General features: G+C 37.9%; 1 protein-coding gene across 6 annotated transcripts in view; it reads left to right on the forward strand.

Annotated features, from left to right (window-relative positions):
- Positions 1–18,348, forward strand: part of LOC109100734 (sine oculis-binding protein homolog A-like) — a 30,710-nt gene extending 12,362 nt beyond the window's left edge. For 2 of the 6 annotated variants that reach the window (XM_042737108.1, XM_042737110.1), the window contains 5 exons: positions 2,026–2,177; positions 3,060–3,083; positions 8,797–8,880; positions 13,111–15,180; positions 16,028–18,348. In XM_042737108.1, coding sequence (XP_042593042.1) covers positions 2,026–2,177; positions 3,060–3,083; positions 8,797–8,880; positions 13,111–15,168 — 2,318 coding nt within the window. In that variant the 3' untranslated portion in view covers positions 15,169–15,180; positions 16,028–18,348. The remainder of the gene's footprint in view (positions 1–2,025; positions 2,178–3,059; positions 3,084–8,796; positions 8,881–13,110; positions 15,181–16,027) is intronic. The other 4 variants (XM_042737109.1, XM_042737112.1, XM_042737111.1 and 1 more) reach the window with 3 other exon arrangements.
- The last annotated feature ends 3,132 nt before the right edge of the window (positions 18,349–21,480 follow it).

Genomic DNA, 21,480 nt, shown 5'->3' on the forward strand with positions numbered 1-21,480 from the left:
ATTAAACAGTCTGTGTTTTTTTTTTTTAAAGCTTGAATATAGTATGATTTGAGATTTATGATGGAATAGTTCAAACAAAAATAAATATTTTATGATTTTTCATTTCCAGGTTCCAGGTAAAAATGACTTTTTAATATATATTTTGTAGAATGTCCTGGCAGCTCTTTTCCATACAATTAAGGTAAAAGGGGTGAGGACGACCATTAGGCTCCAACTTTAAAAAAAATAATTATTCTTTTTGTATTTGGTGGAAGAAAATAGATGAGTCTGGGATGACTTAAGTGTACATAAATTTTTACAGAACTTTCATTTTTGAGTGTGTTATTTCTTTAAATCGTAAATGACTCCTTGTACGTTTTAAACAGGAAGTTTGCTGGAGTCTCAAATAGGTCTCCTCGTCCCCAGTTCATGCCATTGGTTAAGCTAGTTAGGAAGCTTAACCAGATTGTACTTTTTTTTTTCTTTTTTTTTTTTGCAGCTCGGATTGTAAAAAATTACGGAGCCCCGCACATGACATGCAAGAAAAAATGAATAAATTGTGCGCACGATTTACTAATTCATTCCCTCAATGTACTAAAACGTGCACACAATTTATAAATCGAGTGAACGAAATAGTAAATCAAGAGAACGCAATAGTAATCATGTGCACATTTTAGTACATTGAGGGAACGAATTAGTAAATCGTGTGCACGATTTAGCCTACAATTTTTTCCTGCATGCCATGTGTGGGGCTCCGTAAAAAATACTAAGAAAAAACTATTCTGGATTTTGGGATCTTTCCTCTGATCTCATCTCCATTGTTCTGATTAGTGTGATTTGATTGGTCAGAAGTGGATTTGATTAATGAAGTATGTTGTATGTGTAGCCTATGGAGATATGTTTAACATAGTTCTTAATTGATTTCTGTCTTAAAATATAACTTGCTCATTACAAAAGAGAGGAGAAACGGGGGGTGGGGGGGGGGTATGAGAGGAAAGGTTAAGTCTAATGGGCAGACATTTTCTCTCCACACACTCAGATTTATCTGATCATTAAGCAGCTGCTAGAGGGGGAGAGTGTAAAAGATCTCTGAGGAGAAACCATCTGACATTGGCAGATGCATTAAAATCGCGTACTAAATGATCGCATACTAAATTTGATGTTGGGAGTCCCATCTTACAGAATTCAAACTTAAGAAAACACCAAAAAAACTTTTCTGTTCTCTATTGTGGCAGTGTCAATTGCATTTGAATTAACTGGCTTGGTGTGTGTCTTTGTGGCCCCTAGAAGCTCGCTCACCCCCATTCCCAAACACACTCACATATGCTCGTGCTTCAAACACCCAAACCCGAACACTTGTGCCCGCAAGCTTCTAGTTGTTAGTGGAGCATGCTGGGAAAGATCTAATATCATGTGGCATGTGCTGTGATGTAGGCAGATTGACTGATGCACACACACAAGAAAAATATAAACGTACTGTATATAGTCTTGATGTGTGTGGGGTGATGCATGATGACAGGTTTCTCTTAACCCCTTGTGGACTGGTGAGGGAAAGATTGCCTTTGGTGTTCAAACACCCATAGAATATGTGTTTGTGCGGAAAAATAAAGTGTTATTTAGAATATTATGTGGTATATGTCGTCTGGTATATGAGTATGAATTGCAAAGGCACTTTAGTCTATCCTTCTTCTTGCTAATAACAATAAAAGAAAATCAAAGAGATGCAATGCTTGTATATGTGTGTTCACATATGTGACCCTGGACCACAAAACCAGTCTTAAGTCGCTGGGGTATATTTTTTAGCAATAGCTAAAAATACATTGTATGGGTCAAAATTATTGATTTTTCTTTTATGCCAAAAATGATTAGGACATTCAGTAAAGGTCCAGGGTCACATATGTTTATGTACTTGAATTTATGGTACATGTAGTCTCAGTAATATGAAGAAAAACAACAATGGTTTATGTTGCATCTGAAATGTCACTATTTTTCAAAAAGTTGACTGAATAGATCCTTCTACATTCTTTCCCTTTTTCTCTTTCTCAGAGGAGGACACCTCTAATGTTCAGATAATGTGTGCGTGGTGTCAGAAGGTGGGAGTGAAGCGTTATTCTCTCAGTATGGGCTCTGAACTGAAGAGTTTCTGTAGCGAGAAATGCTTCGCTGCCTGTCGACGTGCCTACTTCAAACGCAACAAGGTAAATGCCCAGTCTCCGCCTCTTCTGTCCCCTCAGCCAATCAGGCTCCTTCTGTCTGAAGTCACTTCTTCTGTTCTGCCCTAACCTTCATTGTTACTAAATTCTCTGGCTCAAAACTTTAAATTATTCTTATTCTGTTATATAAGACGTTATATTTTCTTTAAAATTTTTAATACATTTCAGACAGAGACAGGTTTAAAAGAAGCAGGTATATATAGTAACTCTCTTATAACAGTTCAAGGCATTTTCCCATAAATAGTCTTTATTAGTTTATTGTTGGGATCAGCTTGAACAATAATAAAAAAATTTTTTTTCATCCATTATTGTTTGTACTTCACCGATATTTTTGAACATGGTCAGTTCACAATGACAAGCTGATGGCATGAGTAATTTCTGCTATGCAATACATTATAACTGGATAAAATATTAAACTCACTATTTTAAGTTTTTTTTATTATTATTATTAAAATACCATAATTGAAAATTTGTTTCATGGCAGTGGATTAGATAATCTCTGTGATGCTTTGTGGCGTTAGCTGGTTTCTCTCCATTTGATAATATTACAGAAATTATAAACTAACTCACTGAGCAATTTCTAGCTTTTGCTCAGACCTTTAACTTTGTTTCCATCCTGTTTATTTTCTTGCAATTATGTAAATAATTGATTGTGCCTGAGATTTATCAGAGCATATCTCTGAAATTCTATTTTCCCCTTTTAAAGGGATATTTCCTTAAAATACAACACAATAATTAGTTTTATTTTATTACAGAGCTCAAAAAGTACAACACAGTACAGCATAACAGCAGTGAACCTCATTTAGATTTAGACCTCATGCCATCAGAGTGAGACAGATATTGATTTTGTGTTTTCTCTTCTATCTACTTGGATATGTGAGGAATTGCAGTGTAAGTATACTGTGTTTGGATTTCTCCTCTCCTCGTGTGTGTTAGAGACTATCTTTTACACTATTCACACACTGATGGAACTCATAGTATCATAGACGCATGCAAACACACTCTCAGGGACATACACATGCATACAAAAGCACACACACCCGCATACACACAAATACACCTCACACATGCATTTGTTCACACACAAGAGTCTCACATGCATGCGTACACACTCCCACATGCATGCATGTTTGTTCACAGCCACCCCTTGCTTAGTGTGTGGTGTGTTTGAGGACAGAGTGGACAGCATGAACAGACCAACGAACATGCAAACATGAGCTTTACTGGCGCTACTACACACACCCATATAAACCTAAATGCATACAGTAGTCTCTGTGTCACACACACAAAAACATATGGATACACAAAACAGACGTTTGTATAAATCTCATAAATTGTTGAGCAGTGTAGATGCCCAGGGGCATAGAATTCGTATATCTTCATAAAATGTGTAAAAAATACATACTTTTGTATTTTTTCTCTGATGTAGATATCATAGACATTATCTATAAAAGGTTGTACAGATCATAGATATATATTATTCACATAGCTAAATATAAAACATGATTTTTTTGGAACTAGAATAAAGAATAAGCATTTATATGTACATGTGCATATATATATTGATACTGAAAATATCTACATTTTTTAAGGAAGAAATTCAAATTCATATTTTTGGGTTATATTTCACCCCAAATTCAAAAACAAACAAATTAAATATAGGCAATTATATATACAGTATATATATATATATTTATACTGTATATATAATTGCCTATATTTAATTTGTTTGTTTTTGAACTGAAAGAGAAACTGAAAGAAACTGAAAGAAACTGTGACATTTCATAACAGTTAAACATTAATTAAGCACCCCGATTTTGATTATTACCATATTGAAACAATTCTCATTCTCATTACTGTTTGAAAAAAACAAAAAAAAACAATGATGCATTATTTAAAGTATACAGTATTTATACATCATTGTAATATTTATTATATCTGCTGATTTATGCTGATAAAAAAAAACAAAAAAAAACATTGCACTACAGCAATGAGAATCTTATTAAATGCTTGGACATAATAGTGATGAGATTTTTTGTGGGTAAAATCTGCTAAGATATAATGAAAGAAATCAGTATGCAAACATTTTCATATACTTTAGTTTTAATATCTTTCTTTTTATCTTTTGAATTTGGGGTGGAACGTGGCCTGGACAGATTCTTTTTTTGGGCAATGTAGATTAAGTTATTGGAGGAATGGCCTGGACATGTAAGGGTCTGTTGTGCGTCTGCAGTCTAATTTCCATTGTCCATGTTTTTATTATAAAAATGTTATTAGAATTATGCTCAAAATCCAGATTTTCTTAATTTATTTACTCACGTATAATAAGAGAACAGTGTGTGCTGAGTGACATCATCTGATAGGCGGTCAGTGTAGTCTGTGATTATATAGTGTAAACTGTGAGGTCGTTTTGGCACGTCTGTGGACGTTTGGATGCTGTATCTGGTTCTCTGAGGAGACACGTCTGTGGAATGCCAAACGAACGTCTGGCAGGAGCATGTTCATTTAATCCCACCAATCATAGAGCTGTGTACTTCACTCCGATTCTCCTGGAGTTCTGCCACCACTGCGACTCCACCTTTATTTCTATAATTCATTAGGATGAGGAAACTCTATTACACTCTAAGATTATATGAACATTTTCTCTTTCAGTTTTGTCATGCACACCACAAGGTCAGCTGCAAAGATAAGCAGTATTGTGTTTGTGTGTGTGAAATAAGACACTGGGAGGGGCTGTGGGGCGGTGGGTCTGCTTGTGGTCTGGTGTTACTGCAGTAAATACCTGCAGCTGCTACATCTGCAAAACTCAAAACGAAAAAGAGAACGCATACACATGCATATGTATCTCTATCATCCCACCGGCCCAACTTGGGTAGTAAAATATCCTCACACCAGCTGCATCAGGTGATTATAATTCCTCCCTATTAAAGGTGTGTGTGTGTGTGTGTGTGTGTGTGTGTTTGTTTGTGTGTGAATAAGGAGTGTCCTCCTCAGAGGAAATGTGGTAAACCTCTGTCAGACACACACGCGCACACACACACACACACACACACACACACAGTATTGTTATTGTATTGTGTTTATTGTGTCAGCCGGTGGGCTCGTTTTACAGTGTCCAAATCCTCAGATTTGCATGTGTGTGTGTGTGTGTAGGTGCTGAGCTAATGAATTTTGACAAGATATTTTTAGCCTCATGAAACCTTAGAGTAACTGAATATTTGGAATACAGAGAAGTGTGCCCATATATGGTGATTTGTTCTGGACTGAGGTGAATAGGACTGAAATGTATTTGTGATGAGCAAGGCTGAATAAGTACAGTGAACTGGGGTCAGTCTAACTCGGTTACAGTGAGAGTTTGTTGTAGTGTAGCTTTAGTGGCAAATTTGTACCATGAAAACAGTTATCAAAAGAATATAAAGACTATGGCATAGAAAGTTTTAATGGCAGGCATCACTATCAAAAAAGTAGTGGTGTAAAGTATAAATAAGTTCCATATTGTGTTCTTTTGCCATGCACACTTTTGGGCATGGGGATTCTTATTACAGTTTTTCTGAGCTTCGGCTCAATTCTAGAATAAGATTTTTTCTATGAACACTTAGTTTCTTTTTCACACTAGATTAGAATTTTTTATTCATTTAAAAAAATGAATGTGTTTTTATGATGAATAGAAAGTTTTTAAAGACAGCATTATATTATCACAAACAAACAATAGCTTTAAAGCAGCTTTAAAGTAGATTTAAAATATAAGAAATCTTTACCCATAGTAACTTGCAGGATGGCCTTGAGTTGCTAATTGCTTTAGTACATAATAATGGTAATCATTAGGTAACCTGACATACATCACAATACATGGTATTATCATTGCTGCATAAATAACCAATGTTATCAAAACTGTCAAAATGAAATAAACAAAAATGTTTGCGTGAAAGAGAGAGAAAGAGACATTGAAGAAAATGTGTACAAATGAACCTCAGACTTGGACACCTGGGGAAAGCAATCCTTTTTTAAACAGCCAAGCAGATGGACTCACAGACAGACAGTCAGACCGGTTTGTGCTTCTTGCCATAAAAATGAAAAGAAACAGAATTAAATGCAACTCTGCCAATAAAAGCAAGAAAAAAGAGGAGTGTAGACTAACTGGCCATATGCTGTGTGTGTGTGTGTGTGTGTGTGTGTGTGTGTGTGTGTGTGTGTGTGTGTGTGTGTGTGAGAATGTTCTTCAGTATTTTGGTGTGAGTCAGCGTGCAGACAGAAAGACATTATAAGCTGAAGAACCGTAGTAAAGCCTGAAATCACCTACAGTACATTGTGGGGACAGTCAGTAACTGACTAAACATACAAAATAATGTCTTTGTGTGAGGGTTAGGTCTTTAAATTTAGGGTTAGGACAGAAAATACCAAGTCATTGGAAAATGTGTGTGTTGGATCTTAACCAGTTCAACATCCTTTTCTTGACTTTTTCCATTCATTTCTTCATCTACTGGTTCATTCATGCTTCATTCTGCCTGTGCCTTTCTCCTGCACTGTGTGTGTGTGTGTGTGTGTGTGTGTGTGTGTGTGGGTCAGGAGAAATTGTAACTCTCCTAAATGTTAAATTTGATTACAGTGTTAAAATCTGAAGGAGCATAAATTATCAGCCAGTAAATGGTGATGTTGATTTATATACACATATCTCATTAATATACTCATAACAAATGAGAACATTCATACATCTCTAGCAAGTTACTTAGTTACTGCAGGTTTACAAAAGTGCAACTGATTTATTCATTTCTATTTTGAATGTTGGATTACAATTCCACTATCTGTGAAACAAACTGTTTTAGCTGTGTGTGTGTAAGTGTTGAAGCTATTGGGCCTCTGCTTCCTCAGGTCTTGTTGCCATGGCATTGTGACTCACAGTGCAGGGTGATTATTTCATAGCTTCCAGCCAGGAGAACAAACATACACACTCTCAAATCACTGTCTCACACATACCTAGACTTGGCCACTCTAGTCATTCACATATTAGCGGACGCACCCTGGGCAACATGTCAGAGCAGTGAAAAAATTCTTATATAGAGTCTTATATATGTCAACTAACAAATGCATTGCTTTACCCATATGACACAGAAAAACAAAACCCCTTCTTTTATACTGTATATATACACTTTACTAATTAATTTGATTTCGATTTGGCAAGTGAAATGACACAATGTATTTCAGTTTTTCAGCAAATGAAAACCTTGTTGTTGTCAGCAGACAGATAGATAGATAGATAGATAGATAGATAGATAGATAGATAGATAGATAGATAGATAGATAGATAGATAGATAGATAGATAGATAGATAGATAGATAGATGAACTGGATGGAAAGTTGGTGAAAGTGCTTTTCTCAGATGTGTGAGTCTGTGTGTGTGTGTGTGTGTGTGTGTGTGTGTGTGTGTGTGTGTGTGTGTGTGTGTGTGTGTGTGTGTGTGTGTGTGTGTGTGTGTGTGTGTTTGTAAAATGTGTGTGTGTGTGTGTGTGTGTGTGTTTGTGTGTGTGTTTTTGGGGAAGTACATTTTACCTGGCAATGTGCAAAAGGCACACACACACACACACACACACACACACACCTGGGTCTGGCTGTGTGATGCCCAGATGGTGGCTGACAGAGATGTGGTTGAAATGCTAAAGCCCAGGTGGCGTAACACACACACACACTGCAGCAATTTGGGTCATGTTTTACAATACGGAGGCACAGAGTTGTCTTCACATACACTATCAAACTCTGCAGGTTTTGGTTACTTAATCAGCCAGCAGGTTCAGTGAGTTTTGTGTGTCTGCATGTGGCTTCACCTGTGATTGTGTGTATGAAAGAGGCTTCACAGTGCAAAAGAATGGCATGTGTGGTTATTTCTTAGAGCAACGTCATGCCTCAAGTCATTAAGACTGCGGATATGCCATTTGTGTGAGTGTTAGAGAGTATGCAACCTCATTAGTGCTATATGTAAATGAGTTGGCTCAAGTCCAGAGGGGTCACAGAAACTACACAAAATAAAGACTGAAGATGGCACAAGTGTGTGTATGCGGAGACTGATGTTCTTCAGTTTTTTTGTGAGTGAGGTGTTTGTCAGCAGTGGCATTCAGGTGCTCAGAGACAGAATAAACCATTGAGAATATGAAGGATACTCTATAAAACTCATTGTTTTCTTTTAATAATTTCAGTGTTCTCTCTCAATATTTCATTTATTTTAGTGTTGACTGTTTCAGCTATGCTTTCTCCCCTAATTTTCTAGAATATTTCTGAATCTTTTTTTTTTCATCTTTTAATTGAGATATTTCAAGGTTTTTTTTTCTGAAAAAGAATCTGATATAATTGATTCATGTTCTTGTTTGAGTCTACCATACTAATATATAACCTTGGATTACAGAATTTGAATGTAAACAGACACACTCACACAGAATGTCTCTTTTTTTTCTATATGTCTGTTCAGGTCAGCACATGTTGTTTTATTCTCTCACACTATTTCCTCATTCACATCATTCCCTATCATTTCCCACATCATTTCTACATCTGTTATGTGTGTGTTTATTTTCAGTTTTGGCCATGCATAAAAAGGGACATTATGTTTTTCCTTTAGGCCAGAGAGGAGGAGGGCGTTCCACACCACAGCTTGTCCAAAGACACGCCCAGACTTGTCCTCAAGACAAACAGCGATGTGCTTGTAAGATATAAACCATTTAACACCCCAAAATTAGAGATGTAGAAACAGCAAATGCATATTGATTAAGATGTTTTTGGAAAGATTGTGTGATTGTGGCCATGTCTCAAAGTCTTAAGTCTTAATTCTAAAATATGGTATTGACAAGACATTTGTCTTGTTTGTTCTAAAATATCCCTTACAAAAATTAGCCATTGTTTAAAAACAAAACAAAAAAAAATAAACATGGTTACTATAGTTAAACTATGGTAATCACAAATTAATCATGGTTTTGCTACACTAACCATAGTTTAACCATAGTATTTGTATTAAAACTATGGCAACACAAATGATAATCTATATCAATATCTATATGCAAAAAAAAAAAAAAACTTGGTTAAGTTTTGGCATTTATTTTCTTATTGTGATATTACTGTGTTATTATTAGGAATGCACTAATATTAAAATCCTGGCTAATACCAATAAACCAATAAATACTTCATGTCATGACTGATAAACAGTTAATGGTTGATATTAAAATTTCCTTAAATTAAAAATGAAATAATTAAAAACTAAAATCAGTCATTTTAAATGCTACAAATAAATATAACATAATATTCATAACATATACCATTACAGTATGAACATTACGTTAATTATTAACATTAAATGGACATTAATTTTAAGATTTATATTTGGCAGTGTTATTTAATGATTCATGTTTTTAAAGATTTACTTTAATATTGATACCCATAAAATGTCTAATATCATCCATTAGTTGTCCAATTATCGTCCAATAATAGTCATACAATTACTGGTGGTATACCTAACTTTTGTGACAATTATTAGTATTAATAAAAATGAATCATTGTCAATATTTTTTTTTATTATAAATATTTTTTTTCTGTGTCACAGTGATGAATGTAATGTCACAATTAGAAACCTGATGACTTCTGATGTGGTTGTTTTATTTTGGGGTGAAATATGACCCATAAATTCCTTCGTAAATTCTAAAGACTTAGCACTTGACACAAGACTGGTCAAATCACACACCTGCACTGTTAACTCAAGACTAGATCATGAGGTGTTCTGCTTATCTACTTTATTAGCTGTAGAAACAGTTTTTTATTTCTTTCTGACATTCCATATTTCATGTTTTTGTTTAAACATTGTCAATCTGCATTGAATGTTACTGTTTTTCACATGAATGGACAAGTGGGTTATGTGCATGTGTGAGTAGGTGTGTGTGTATAAAATCAGCATATGGCTGGTCAAGAACAGACACATTCTGGGGTCAGAGGGTGTGCGTGATGGGAAAAGAAAAGCATTTGCACATAAACTTCCTCTCTAATGTTGAGTTGGCAGCCATACGTTAGCAGGTAATTACAGTAAAAGAGCGTACGGCTACTCGCAGCATGGTCACGGACATCAGCTTAACGGCCACAGCAGAAGTAAATGACAGTAATTTCCTCTCAACCATGTTAGAGAGAGAGAGCAAAGCAAAATAAGGGTGAGTGAAAGATTAAGAGAAAGAGAGAGACAGTGGAGAGAAGCGAGCGAGAGAGAAAAGAAGTCCATTAGGGTAATGTGCAGTAAAATTTCTCTTAGAGAGCCATGACTTGTTAAGTGGTCTCCATCTGTCTCGCTTTTTAAACTCAGGAAATATGAAAATCATTTATAATTGAGAATATCCAGGCATGCCTCGAGCTGGTTTGTGCTTGTTAACTGGCATGGTCAGAGCTCCCACATTTGAAACAGAGCGAAGGCTTTTTTAGAAAATCACACTGATTCATGAATGAGTGGTGTCTGTCAGCCTTATTTTTTTCCGCATCATCCTGCAGCAGCCAGCTTCTTTCATATCAAATCACTTCAAGTAATGCACTAAAGATTGGATTACTGATTCAAAATCAGATGTGCATTTATATGTTTGTATGTCTTTTGATTTTTTTAAATAGATACTTTCATTAATCAGTATTTCACTATAAAAATATCTAAACATTCTTAAAACAAGACAAATTTAGTTGAGAATATAAGACTTTCTTCTGAGAATATATTTTGAAGTTACCCACTTGTTTTAAACAAAAACCTCATTAGCATAAAACCCCACAGTGTTTCTTGCTGTATGTATTGGGCATACAGCAAGAAACACTGTGGGGTAAAAAGAAAAACAATAATTTAAGCTATATTCTCTGAAAACAAGTCTTATTTTATGCAGTTATCTAATGTAAATGTATCTTGTTTAAGTATATTGACTTTTATTGGAAAATAAGGTTACGAAAACTAATTAAGAAATTTACTTCTTGGAAGTAGACTTGTGTTACTATGCTATGTGTATATGTATGCAAGCTTGTCTACTTCCAGCGAGCCTCCCTTTCTCTCTCACTCTCTCTTTATCCATGTGATGAATGTCCATCATTGACAGTAGTGGCATATGATAAATGCCTTCATTATCTTCAGTGGAACTCTGGCTTTGGCAGTCAATTCACTAGTCTTAAGAGAAATCTCTGTCTCTGCAGTCTGCTCAGGCAGGCCTGAGGCAAATCATATTCTGATTCGGATTCAAAAGCGGTATTGGCATTATAATCAAAGTTTTAAATTGCCAATGAATTAGTAAACAGTACACACATTTGGACACAACACATATCAACAGAAGCATGCATAGGGCTTTCTAGCTATTGGATTTCCACTGTGTTCAGCTTGTGTGTAGTTATAGCATGAGAGTGTAATTTGTTTCTACTTCATTTTGGGGCAAATTCAAGAATGTAGCACATTACCATGTAGTATTTTAGCATGAAACATGCCTGCTTTCTATGTTAATTAGGCTTATTATAGACACTAACAATAATAATTATACCACACGCTAGCACTCAGAACTGACTCACAAGAATTTGGGGTGTGTTTGCACCATTACTTAATCTGCATAAACCTTTAGTAAATTGGGAGCTAAAACAACTGAAACAGTGCATGCAAATGAGCAACACAATTCATTCTTTGTGAATTCCCCATTCTGTGTGCAATTAGTTGTGTTGCCAGGTCTGTCTTTGTCTACCTGTCTGTCTTTATGACAACCCAATGTTTGCAAATCTCTTTCTATGTACTCTACTCGCCAGGCCTGAGGCAAATTTTCTGCACTCAACTACTTTGACTGACCTCCTCTCTGGAGAGTCACAGCCTTATCAACTCCAAGACAATTTTGTTGAGTGGTTGGACAGATAAAACTTTCCTGGCAGAAAAAGTGTCAAAGAAAAGCAGTGAGACAGAGGCAGTGTTCAGTAATTTAGTAGTATTTCTTCCTTATAAGATAGTTATGTCAATGTTCACCTTTCTATGGTTTGGCCTGTCTATCCCCCTGTTAAGTTATTCTTTGTGTTAGCAGTAGACAACATATTCTTTAATTACCCAGAGTTTCCCAGTTCTGTCTTACTCTCATATGTACATGCAACCCACATTTTCTGGCTCACAGGTTTAAGCCCCTCGGTCCTGTCTATCTCAGTCTGTTGTCACTGTCTTTCTCAGTTAGTGTCACCTGCAGTGCCACAGATACACACTCACATACACACACTCAAAATCCACATGCATAATTGCCCCTTGAAGGGAAAACCTTTTAGTAGTGGCTGTCAGAGTTTGACCCTGCAGCTTGCCTTGGGCAGCTGACTCCTGACATCTTGTAATGAGTGTGTCTGTGTATGTGAGCATGCATGTGTCAAAAATACTGAAAGCCAGTGTGTTAGGACGAGTTAGAGAACAATAATCAGAGAAATACACAATAAATACATAAAATATATATTTTATTATATATTTAATTTTATTGTTACATATCTGTATATTATTAACATTTAATATATAATTATTAACATATTTAAATGCATTATAAATATTTAATATATATATTTATATTTAATTTTTTATTTTTATTGTGCAATATTATTTCTGTATTTTGAGATAAATTATCATCTTGATTTGATTTTAATATTTCATGACATAAACCACATTTTTCTTCACACTTGGTTTGTTATATTTAATGCCTATTCTGTAAAACCCTAATCTTACATAGATCTGACACTTCACAGAACACACACACTCTCTTCACACACTGTGTCATCAGACTCTCTAAGTAATAGAGAAGGACAGCCATACTCTTTTAATGATGTCTTAATCCACAGAAAGTGCTTGGATTAGTATGCTTTAATATAGACATTGTGAAGTATTAATCTCTAGTTTAGGTTGTTCATTTTGCGGTTGTTCATGTTACAGGTCTGCGATTGGTGCAAACACATCCGCCACACTAAGGAATACCTGGATTTTGGAGCGGGTGAAAGACGGCTCCAGTTCTGCAGTGCAAAGTGTCTGAACCAGTATAAGATGGACATATTCTATAAGGAGACTCAGGCCGCACTGCCAGGGGGTTTATGTAACCCTCCTCTCCCCACGAGTGATACGATATCAGAGAGTGCAGCGGGTGTACAGCTCCTTACACCTGAGTCCTGGAGCGCACCTCTAAATGAGCTCCGCAGTCGCAAGGCACCTTCACCAGGGGGTGCCACCACTGTAGCTGGACCTTCTGGATCCACCTCGGGGTCACCATCTGAAATTGGAACTGTGTGTTCCTCCTCATCCTCGTCATCCTCGTCATCATCATCTATGAAAATCCCCACACCACGGCCGCATGAAAGCCCTGTGTTACCGCCACCTCCTCCTCCGCCACCAATAGCAGGCTTACATCCAGCTCTGGGTGTGCCGCCCAGCAGCCCGCCGATGGTGATGACACCACGTGGCCCTGTTCCTCTCCCTTTCTTTATGGAGCACCAGATGATGCAGCAGATTCGCCCTCCGTTTCTACGTCCCCCAGGCCCCAACAGCCCTCATTCCAATCCCATGATTCCTGGCATTGGGCCACCACCTCCTCCTCGGACTTTGGGTCCTCCATCAAGCCCTATGTACCGCCCGCTCTTCCCCCCCCACATACACCCATCCTCCACCCCAACCCTTCCTGGGAACCCTCCGGGTATGATGCCCCCTCATCCTGGTGGCCATATGCCAGCCTTGCCTTTCCCCCCAGTTAACATGATGCAAGCTGGACCCATCCCAATTCCACCCATTATGAATATTGGCATACCTTCTCTGGCCCCCCTAGTGCCACCACCAACATTATTAGTGCCCTATCCAGTGATTGTGCCATTACCAGTTCCCATACCCATTCCAGTGCCCATACCATTCAGTCCGCAGGCTTCTGGTGACCGACCAGGAAATGATGGAATGCTTCCGAACGCTGCAAGCGAGCTGAGTGATTCAAAAGCACCGCCACCATTTTCTCAAAGCACCTCCAGGGGGGAAGGGAGGGACTTTCAGCAAGCCCCTCCCACCTCAGATACACTTTCGCCAGGATTTTCCAAACAGGCGGAGCAGGGCAGGGCAAACATTGCGGAGCTGATGGTTAAAACAGAGAACTCTGGTAACGGAAGCTCTGGACACTCCCAGAAAGACACACCAGCAGATGGAGTCATTGATTTAACAACCAGTCGGCGTTCCCGGCAACAGCTAGTTATCCAGAGGGTTGTAACCTGTGTGCAGGTAAAAGCAGAGCCCGGGTTAAGCCCACCACCTGCAGTTTTGGGTGAAACTGAGGTGGATGGGTCGGCCGGTACTAGCACAGGTGCAATAGAAGATAACCACAGAGACAGTAATGCTGAAAGCCCGTTGGCTAGCGTGGCTCTGCCTTGTGCCGACCTGTCCTACTGCAGCGGCACAACGCCACTTTCTCATCCAATCACATACAGCGACTCCACTGTTCCTAGCAACACCACCACAGCTAAATCTGAGCCTGGGTCTGCTACGCCCTGCAATGTGATTGTTAATGGAAGCTGTAATGTGCCTCCAGCAGAGAGTTCGATCAGAACACCTCTGTTAGAGCAGCGCCCTCTAGTGGACCCCTGCCGCAGAACCGCCGCTGTGAGCGACGAGCCTGCGGGGGCTGATCTAGAAGGAGAGGACCTGAAAGAGAACAGCTGCTTAGCAACAGAAAGAGACTCAGCAGGTAAGAGAAGCTCAAATGACCAGTCTGCCATTACCGCAGTAACAGGGGAGGACAAACCTCAGAGCCCTGAAGATGCCCCATCTGGTGAGGACCATGCCTACGCCCTGCCCCTAATGCCCAAACCTGGCTGTGTTATTCAGCCTGTGCCCAAACCTGCTGACAAAACCGCTGCCATTTTGCCCTGTGGCTTGACAGCCCCATTAACAGGAACCGTTCCAATGGAAATGGAGCCTCCGTTGAAGAGAAGGTGTCTGCGTATCCGCAATCAGAACAAGTGAAATAGAGGACAGGTGAGAATCAGATTTTGTCGACTTCCTTAGTAGTCTTATTGGTTTACTGCATGTCTGCCTTCACTCTTAGATTGCTTTAAGCGCTATAATGCCGTACATTTTTCTTTTTTGAAGATTTTTATTAAAGAAAAAGTTCACACAAAAATAAAAATAAAAATTTCATTTACACACCCAGGTTGCACCAAATCTGTATTTCTTCCGTGAAACACACAAAGTGAATTTTGAGAAATGTACTTTGTCTCTCTTTTATATACAATTAAATGTTTAACTAGAGCTTTCTAGCTTCAAAAAGGAAGCAAAAGCACCATAAAATTATCATAAAAGTTGATATAAGTCTATATAACTCACTAATATATCAAACATACACTACCATTAAAATGCATGGTGATTTTTGGTAACAACAACAAAAAAATTGTATTTGAAGAAATCTCTGTTAGCATCAATGTTGAAAACAGTTGTGCAGCTTCATGTTTTTGTGGAAGCCACAACAAATTATTTCAGGAATCTTTGATGAATAGAAAGTTCAAAAGAACTGTATTTATTATAAATGTCATTACTGTCAATTCTAATTAATTTAATGCATCCTTGCTGAAATAAATCAGATATCATTTTGTCAATTTGGAGCTTGACAGCCTCAGTCCCCATTGACATGAGGGGGAGTAAATAGTGACAAAACTTTGATTTTAGGATGAACTATCCCTTTAATACTCTGGTAACTCTTAAATGTGTCATATAAATCATTCAAACAGTTCAAAAAAGACCAACAAGGCTTTATGTGACAATTTACCCATTACTCTTGGTTTCTCTTCTTTCTCTCTCTTTTATTTTCCCCACCTCTCTCTTATAGAAATCACCATCTCACCAAAGGGATAAAGAGGCCTGCACTGCAGCAGAGACCATCAGCTGTCCACAGACTTAATCCACAGTCCAGCCAATCAAGATGTCAACCTTGTTTTCTCCAATTTTCCAAACACGCACATACACGTTGCGACAATATGCACACAGATCATCTGGATTGGGCAGCAGTCTGCTCCGTCTCCACCCCTTTCGGCTAAACAAAGACTGACACAAAGTGTTAATCTGGGAAGTAGATTGGACGTGATGTTTGACCTTCAACTGCGATATCTTCAGGCAAAGTCTGTTCTCATTCTACTAGTTGATGAATGAGATATTTCTCATCCTCTCCACCCGACCCCTCCATCCATGGCTTGTTGAGAGGACTTTCCCCCTATGGTTGGAGGTGGCATTACAGTGTACATATACAGATTTCCAAAAAGGCGGAGCTTAAGCCAAACACAATAGATCTGCCAGGCCGCCAATCAAACACGCTCATGAATAGCTATAATTTGGAACAGGGCCAGTCAAATCCTGCCACAGATGGATGGACCAGTTTTCCGCTTTGTGTGTGCATTCAAAGAAGCTCGGTTTAATCTGTCTGTACGTTTGGTCTCGGATGCTTCTCATTCAATAGCTTCAGTCAGAAAGACTAATACTGATGCAGAGTTGCTCTAAAACTCTGAATACTCTCTCCTCTCAAATCTTTCTCCCCCTCACTTCCTCTGACTATGTGTATCAGTATCTGCAACACCAGCAAAACACTCTGTACTCTTTCTTAACCTCTTTCCTTTCTCTCCTTTCTGAGGGAGAGGTGTTCTGGAACCGGACACCAAAAAAGACAGGAAGCGAGAAACGTACACACACCCTGGAGGGAGTACAAAAACAGAAGGATGGAGTGAACTTTAATTTCACCCCTGGAAAGAAGCTGGAAACTAGTTGGAGAAGAGAACTAGAAGATAAGTAGTCTGCACTACTGGAGAAGAGTGTTTGTGGATGGTTTGCTGGTTTATTGTGCAATGAAAATTCATTCACTCACTGATTTGATTGAGGATTACAGGGTACAGACCTCACCAAGCATTTTGGCGAACTGTTAAAATGGCTGCTAGCTTTGCGGCCATTGGCTTGGAGACTGTCCCACCCAGTCTGTTCAATCACAAGCGCTCATTGCCACGCCGCAAAGCTCAGCGAAGAGTCGGTCTAACACTGCTGGTGGGTTGTGTACACACTGTCCTGATGTATCAGATGGCTTAGATGGAAATCAGTGTCCACAAGGGCATTTGGGTTGGATTTCTCATTATTTATATCAGTATCCATCTTATTGCAGTGCTCTTATTTAAGAAAAATCCCTCCTGGGTTTGCTATCAAGAGTACAATCAAAACCAGTGGAGAGGTCAGTAAGCGTCTCGGGCAGCTGTGAGCTGGTGTCAAGGGTACATTCTTGAGGGTTTTTTATGCTTTAGTTTTTTGCCAAATCCCAATCAGTGCTAAATTATGTTCATCACTTCCTTTCCAGCTACGGTTACTTGAACAGTTTCAGTTAGTTCCAAGGTGCCTCAGTGTAGAGTTCACTTACACAAGATGCCAAGAACATTTAGCTTAAAGGTAGACTGGGTTGGTTAGGTGGACACAGAGCCAAAATGATTTTAGTTACACAGAGTACTGTAAGAGCTGAATGCATGGTTAGCACCTGGGTGCATAGGTTATTTGTTTTGACTAAAGTGGAGGAGTGAACCTTAAAGCCAAGCATGTGCGTGTTTGTGTGTGTGTGTAATTGGGAGAAGGTGTATCAGATTTCTGGCCAAAATGGAGTTCAGTTTGACAAAACATTCAAGTTTGCCAATTTATTTTGGGAGAAGGTCTAAAATTCAAGTCAAAAATTTGTCAAGCAATGTGTCAGACATCACAAGGAGGATAAAAAAATTAAAAAAAAATAAAACAAACAAATAAAAAATACACATTATTTTACAATATTTATGAATACAAAAGTTTCAGTCATACATGAAAAAGAGGAAATAAATCTAATAATTTTCATTTAAACAATTTCCTGAGAGCAGAATTTCAGATCAGACATTCTTTGTTTTACATTTTTTGTTTGTTTTCTTTACTTATTCACTTTGATATACTTTTTTCCTTTTTTATTTGTTGTTTTTATTTACTTTTTAATTGCTTTTTTTCATTTATTTTTCCTGTTTTTTGGTTACTTTTATCCTTTTTTGTTTTGTTTTTCATTTTCATGTTTTAACTTTTGTTTTTGATCTTTACTGTTGTTGTTTTTTGTCTTGTTTTATTTATTTTTTATCTGATTACTCTCATATAAACTGAGTTTAACTGGCCAACACTGACCCAAATCTCCCCTTCAACCTTTACCACTTCTCTCTCTCCCTCTTTTCCCCTCTACTTTTTCTCTCTGCTCTTGGACGACGTACAAAGTAGAGTGCAATCCTACCCTATCCCTCTGTACTTTTTGTTGCAGGATTCAGTTTCACATTGGTATATTTTTTTAAGAGTAGGCTCAGAGGTCTAATTGTGACTGGTTAGAGTAAGGACTGGATTTCTCTCTGGGGTTTGTATGTGGCGGTGTCTCATTCCAGTGTCAGATTTAAACACACACACACATTCCTGTGTCAGATTTATTTTGTCAGTGCTGCAACGGCTGGCTGACCCTCCGTCTGGATGGAGGTGTTACAGAGAGCAGATTGATAAAAAGGGCAAAATGTCAGAGAAGCATAAACACACACACACCCAGTATACACGCTCAGTCCATGTGTTTGGTGTGTGTATGTGCATTTATAGGAGAAACAGTGAATCTCAGTGTTGATCTGAGAATCTTGATCCTGTGTGTGTGGCGCAACCAAACGTACATTACATGTCTGGATTGGTCGCAAGGAGCCAGCAACAGCATCATATGTCGCTCTCATTATTGACTCAAATTTCCTAGCTTTTTTCCTCTCTCTCCTCCTCCTCCTCTTTTATTCTCAGACCTTTTACTTCTACCCTCTTATTTATTTTCACTTAAAGTAATTATTTACTATTTTTAAATAAGAACATAAGTCACACCGTGAGAAATAAAGTCACAATTATAGGAAATATAGTTGCAATTATAAGAAATATTCGGAACTGCAAGAAATATTCACACACTGTGAGATACGAAGTCTCAACGCAAGACAAAGTTGCAATTATGAAATAAAATGTTTCAATTGCAAGAAAAAAGTCTGCTTTGTAAGATATACAGTAGCAATTTGGCAAAATCAAAGCAGAAATAGTGAAATATAGTCAGTAAAAAAATTAAATCTACAACTAGTAAACACATTTTTTTTACTCTGATATCCAGATGTTCTGTTAAATTTGTCACTCTGACCTATACAATTTTATTCCCATTTTCAAACTTACTTCCCCTATAACAGTGTACTCTTAAAAGAAGCAGTTACAGCTTGTTTATGTTGATTAAATAGGGTGTTTGAAGGACAATTTAAGGTCATGTCATACTGAAATCACTTCCTATAGCTGCACACACCACCCAAACACCCATTACTGCTTGTCTAACAGACATGAAATATGATTTTTTTCACTTCCCTGTGTATGTATGTGTGTGTTTGCTTGTGTGACCTTGCTGTTGTAACCGGAGCAGCACAGACTGGGCTGAGACAGATATAGCCCTGAAACACAACACTGTTGTAGTGTCTGCGGTCCCACGCAGACAAGACAATGACACCAGCAAAAACGTACGTGTGTGTGTGTGTGTGTGTGTGTGTGTGTGTGTTGGAAGTTGAAGATGTAGTTGTCATTAGCAGAGAGACACTGTGTATGTATGTGTACATTGTATGGGAGAGATAGTCATGCACTTATGGTAAACACTGTAAAGCTGTGTGTCAACTATTATAAATGGCCACAAAACAATATAATTTCTCTCATAAAGTTACAGTAATATTTTCAAAATTGTTATAACTCCTATTTGATTTGCTGTCCAGTGCTTTCTAAATGACATGATGGTGATCCAGAGTTTCCAGAGTGCAAAATATCCAGTGTCTATTATGGGGTTGCCAGATCTTCCTAAAAAAGAAAACAATTTGCCCAAAAACAAGGCTGAAATAAGTGATTTCTCTCACCAAAATACACCACCGTTCAAAAGTCTGGGGTCAGCAAGACACAGCAAGAAAATCATATATTTTATATTATATATTTTATTCCTGTGAAAATACCATGAATTGGCAAAGCTGAATTTTCAGCAACTATTACTCCAGTCTTCAGGTGTCACACGATCCTTCAGAAATCATTCTAATATTTTTATTTGGTGCTCAAGAGTGATTTCTTATTGTAAGTGTTGGAAACAGTTGTGCTGCTAATATTTTTGTGGATTCTTTGATAAATGGAAAGTCAAAAGAAAAGAATTAGTACTGTTACATGATCAATTTAATGCATCCTTGTTGAGTAGAATTTAATTAAAAAAAAAAAATCTTACTGGCCTTAAACTTTTGAAAGGTAGTATAAGTCTAAAAATAAGCAATTTTTATATGAAAAACAAGAACATGAGAGTTAAATGTGGAGTCATGTGCTAACAATTGGGGATATTTAACATCTGCTAGTGGTCGGGTCACACGTTCATGCCATTGGGGGAAAATAAATACAATACTTAATTTTGGAAATAATCCCAAAACAATGCGACCCTTACAAGCAACTTCATAAAAAAGGAACAAAGTTGCTTACAATAAAAGGACATGGCAACATTAGTCCATTAGAGGGAAGTGAAGTGTGTTCTGTCAACAGGCTCAGAGAAGCACAGATGAGAGATGCAAGGAGTTAAAATGAATTGAAATAACAAACCCTAGAACTTGTGTGCAATACTGTAATCCAAGAGCGTTTCAAAGGATCTACTAGAGAGGCGCCTGTTTTAGTAGCCAAACTGTCTTTCAGCCCCGAGGCTGGGTACAGAGAGAGCGCTTGGCTTTTTCATTCACCAAAATTAGTCATTCTGAATGTTTGGAGGGCTTCTGTTTAATCAGACAGGGGGAACATGAGCACTGCTGTGGCCAAAGTTCAGCCACACGCACAGAAACAAGATGGAGATGCAGAAACCCGTACAGCCCAACTCAAATACCAGCAAAACCAATCAATCAGTGCATCCCTCATCGAGCAGTGTTATACAACTCAAACTAAACAACAATCACAGAAACTTCAGCTCTACTGTAATGATGTAAAATCAAGAGAACTGGAAAAGCGAGAGGGAGGTTGGTTGTGTGTTTTTTTTATATATATTGTGTGTGTGAGGGGTCAGTAATATCACGACACTCCTGTAGCCATGTAAGAAATGTTGTTTTTTTTTCTCCCATCATTCCTGTGGGCGGAATTAAGAGGATGGCTTTGTCAACAGCTGGAATTATGCAACAACAAATTCTTATTTCTGCACTCTGTGTGAGAGACACTACGTCTGTGTAAAATAACAAGAGCAAACTGCAGTTTTTAAGG

This window comes from Cyprinus carpio, chromosome B13, assembly GCF_018340385.1.
Source record: "Cyprinus carpio isolate SPL01 chromosome B13, ASM1834038v1, whole genome shotgun sequence".
NCBI classification, from domain to species: domain Eukaryota; kingdom Metazoa; phylum Chordata; class Actinopteri; order Cypriniformes; family Cyprinidae; genus Cyprinus; species Cyprinus carpio.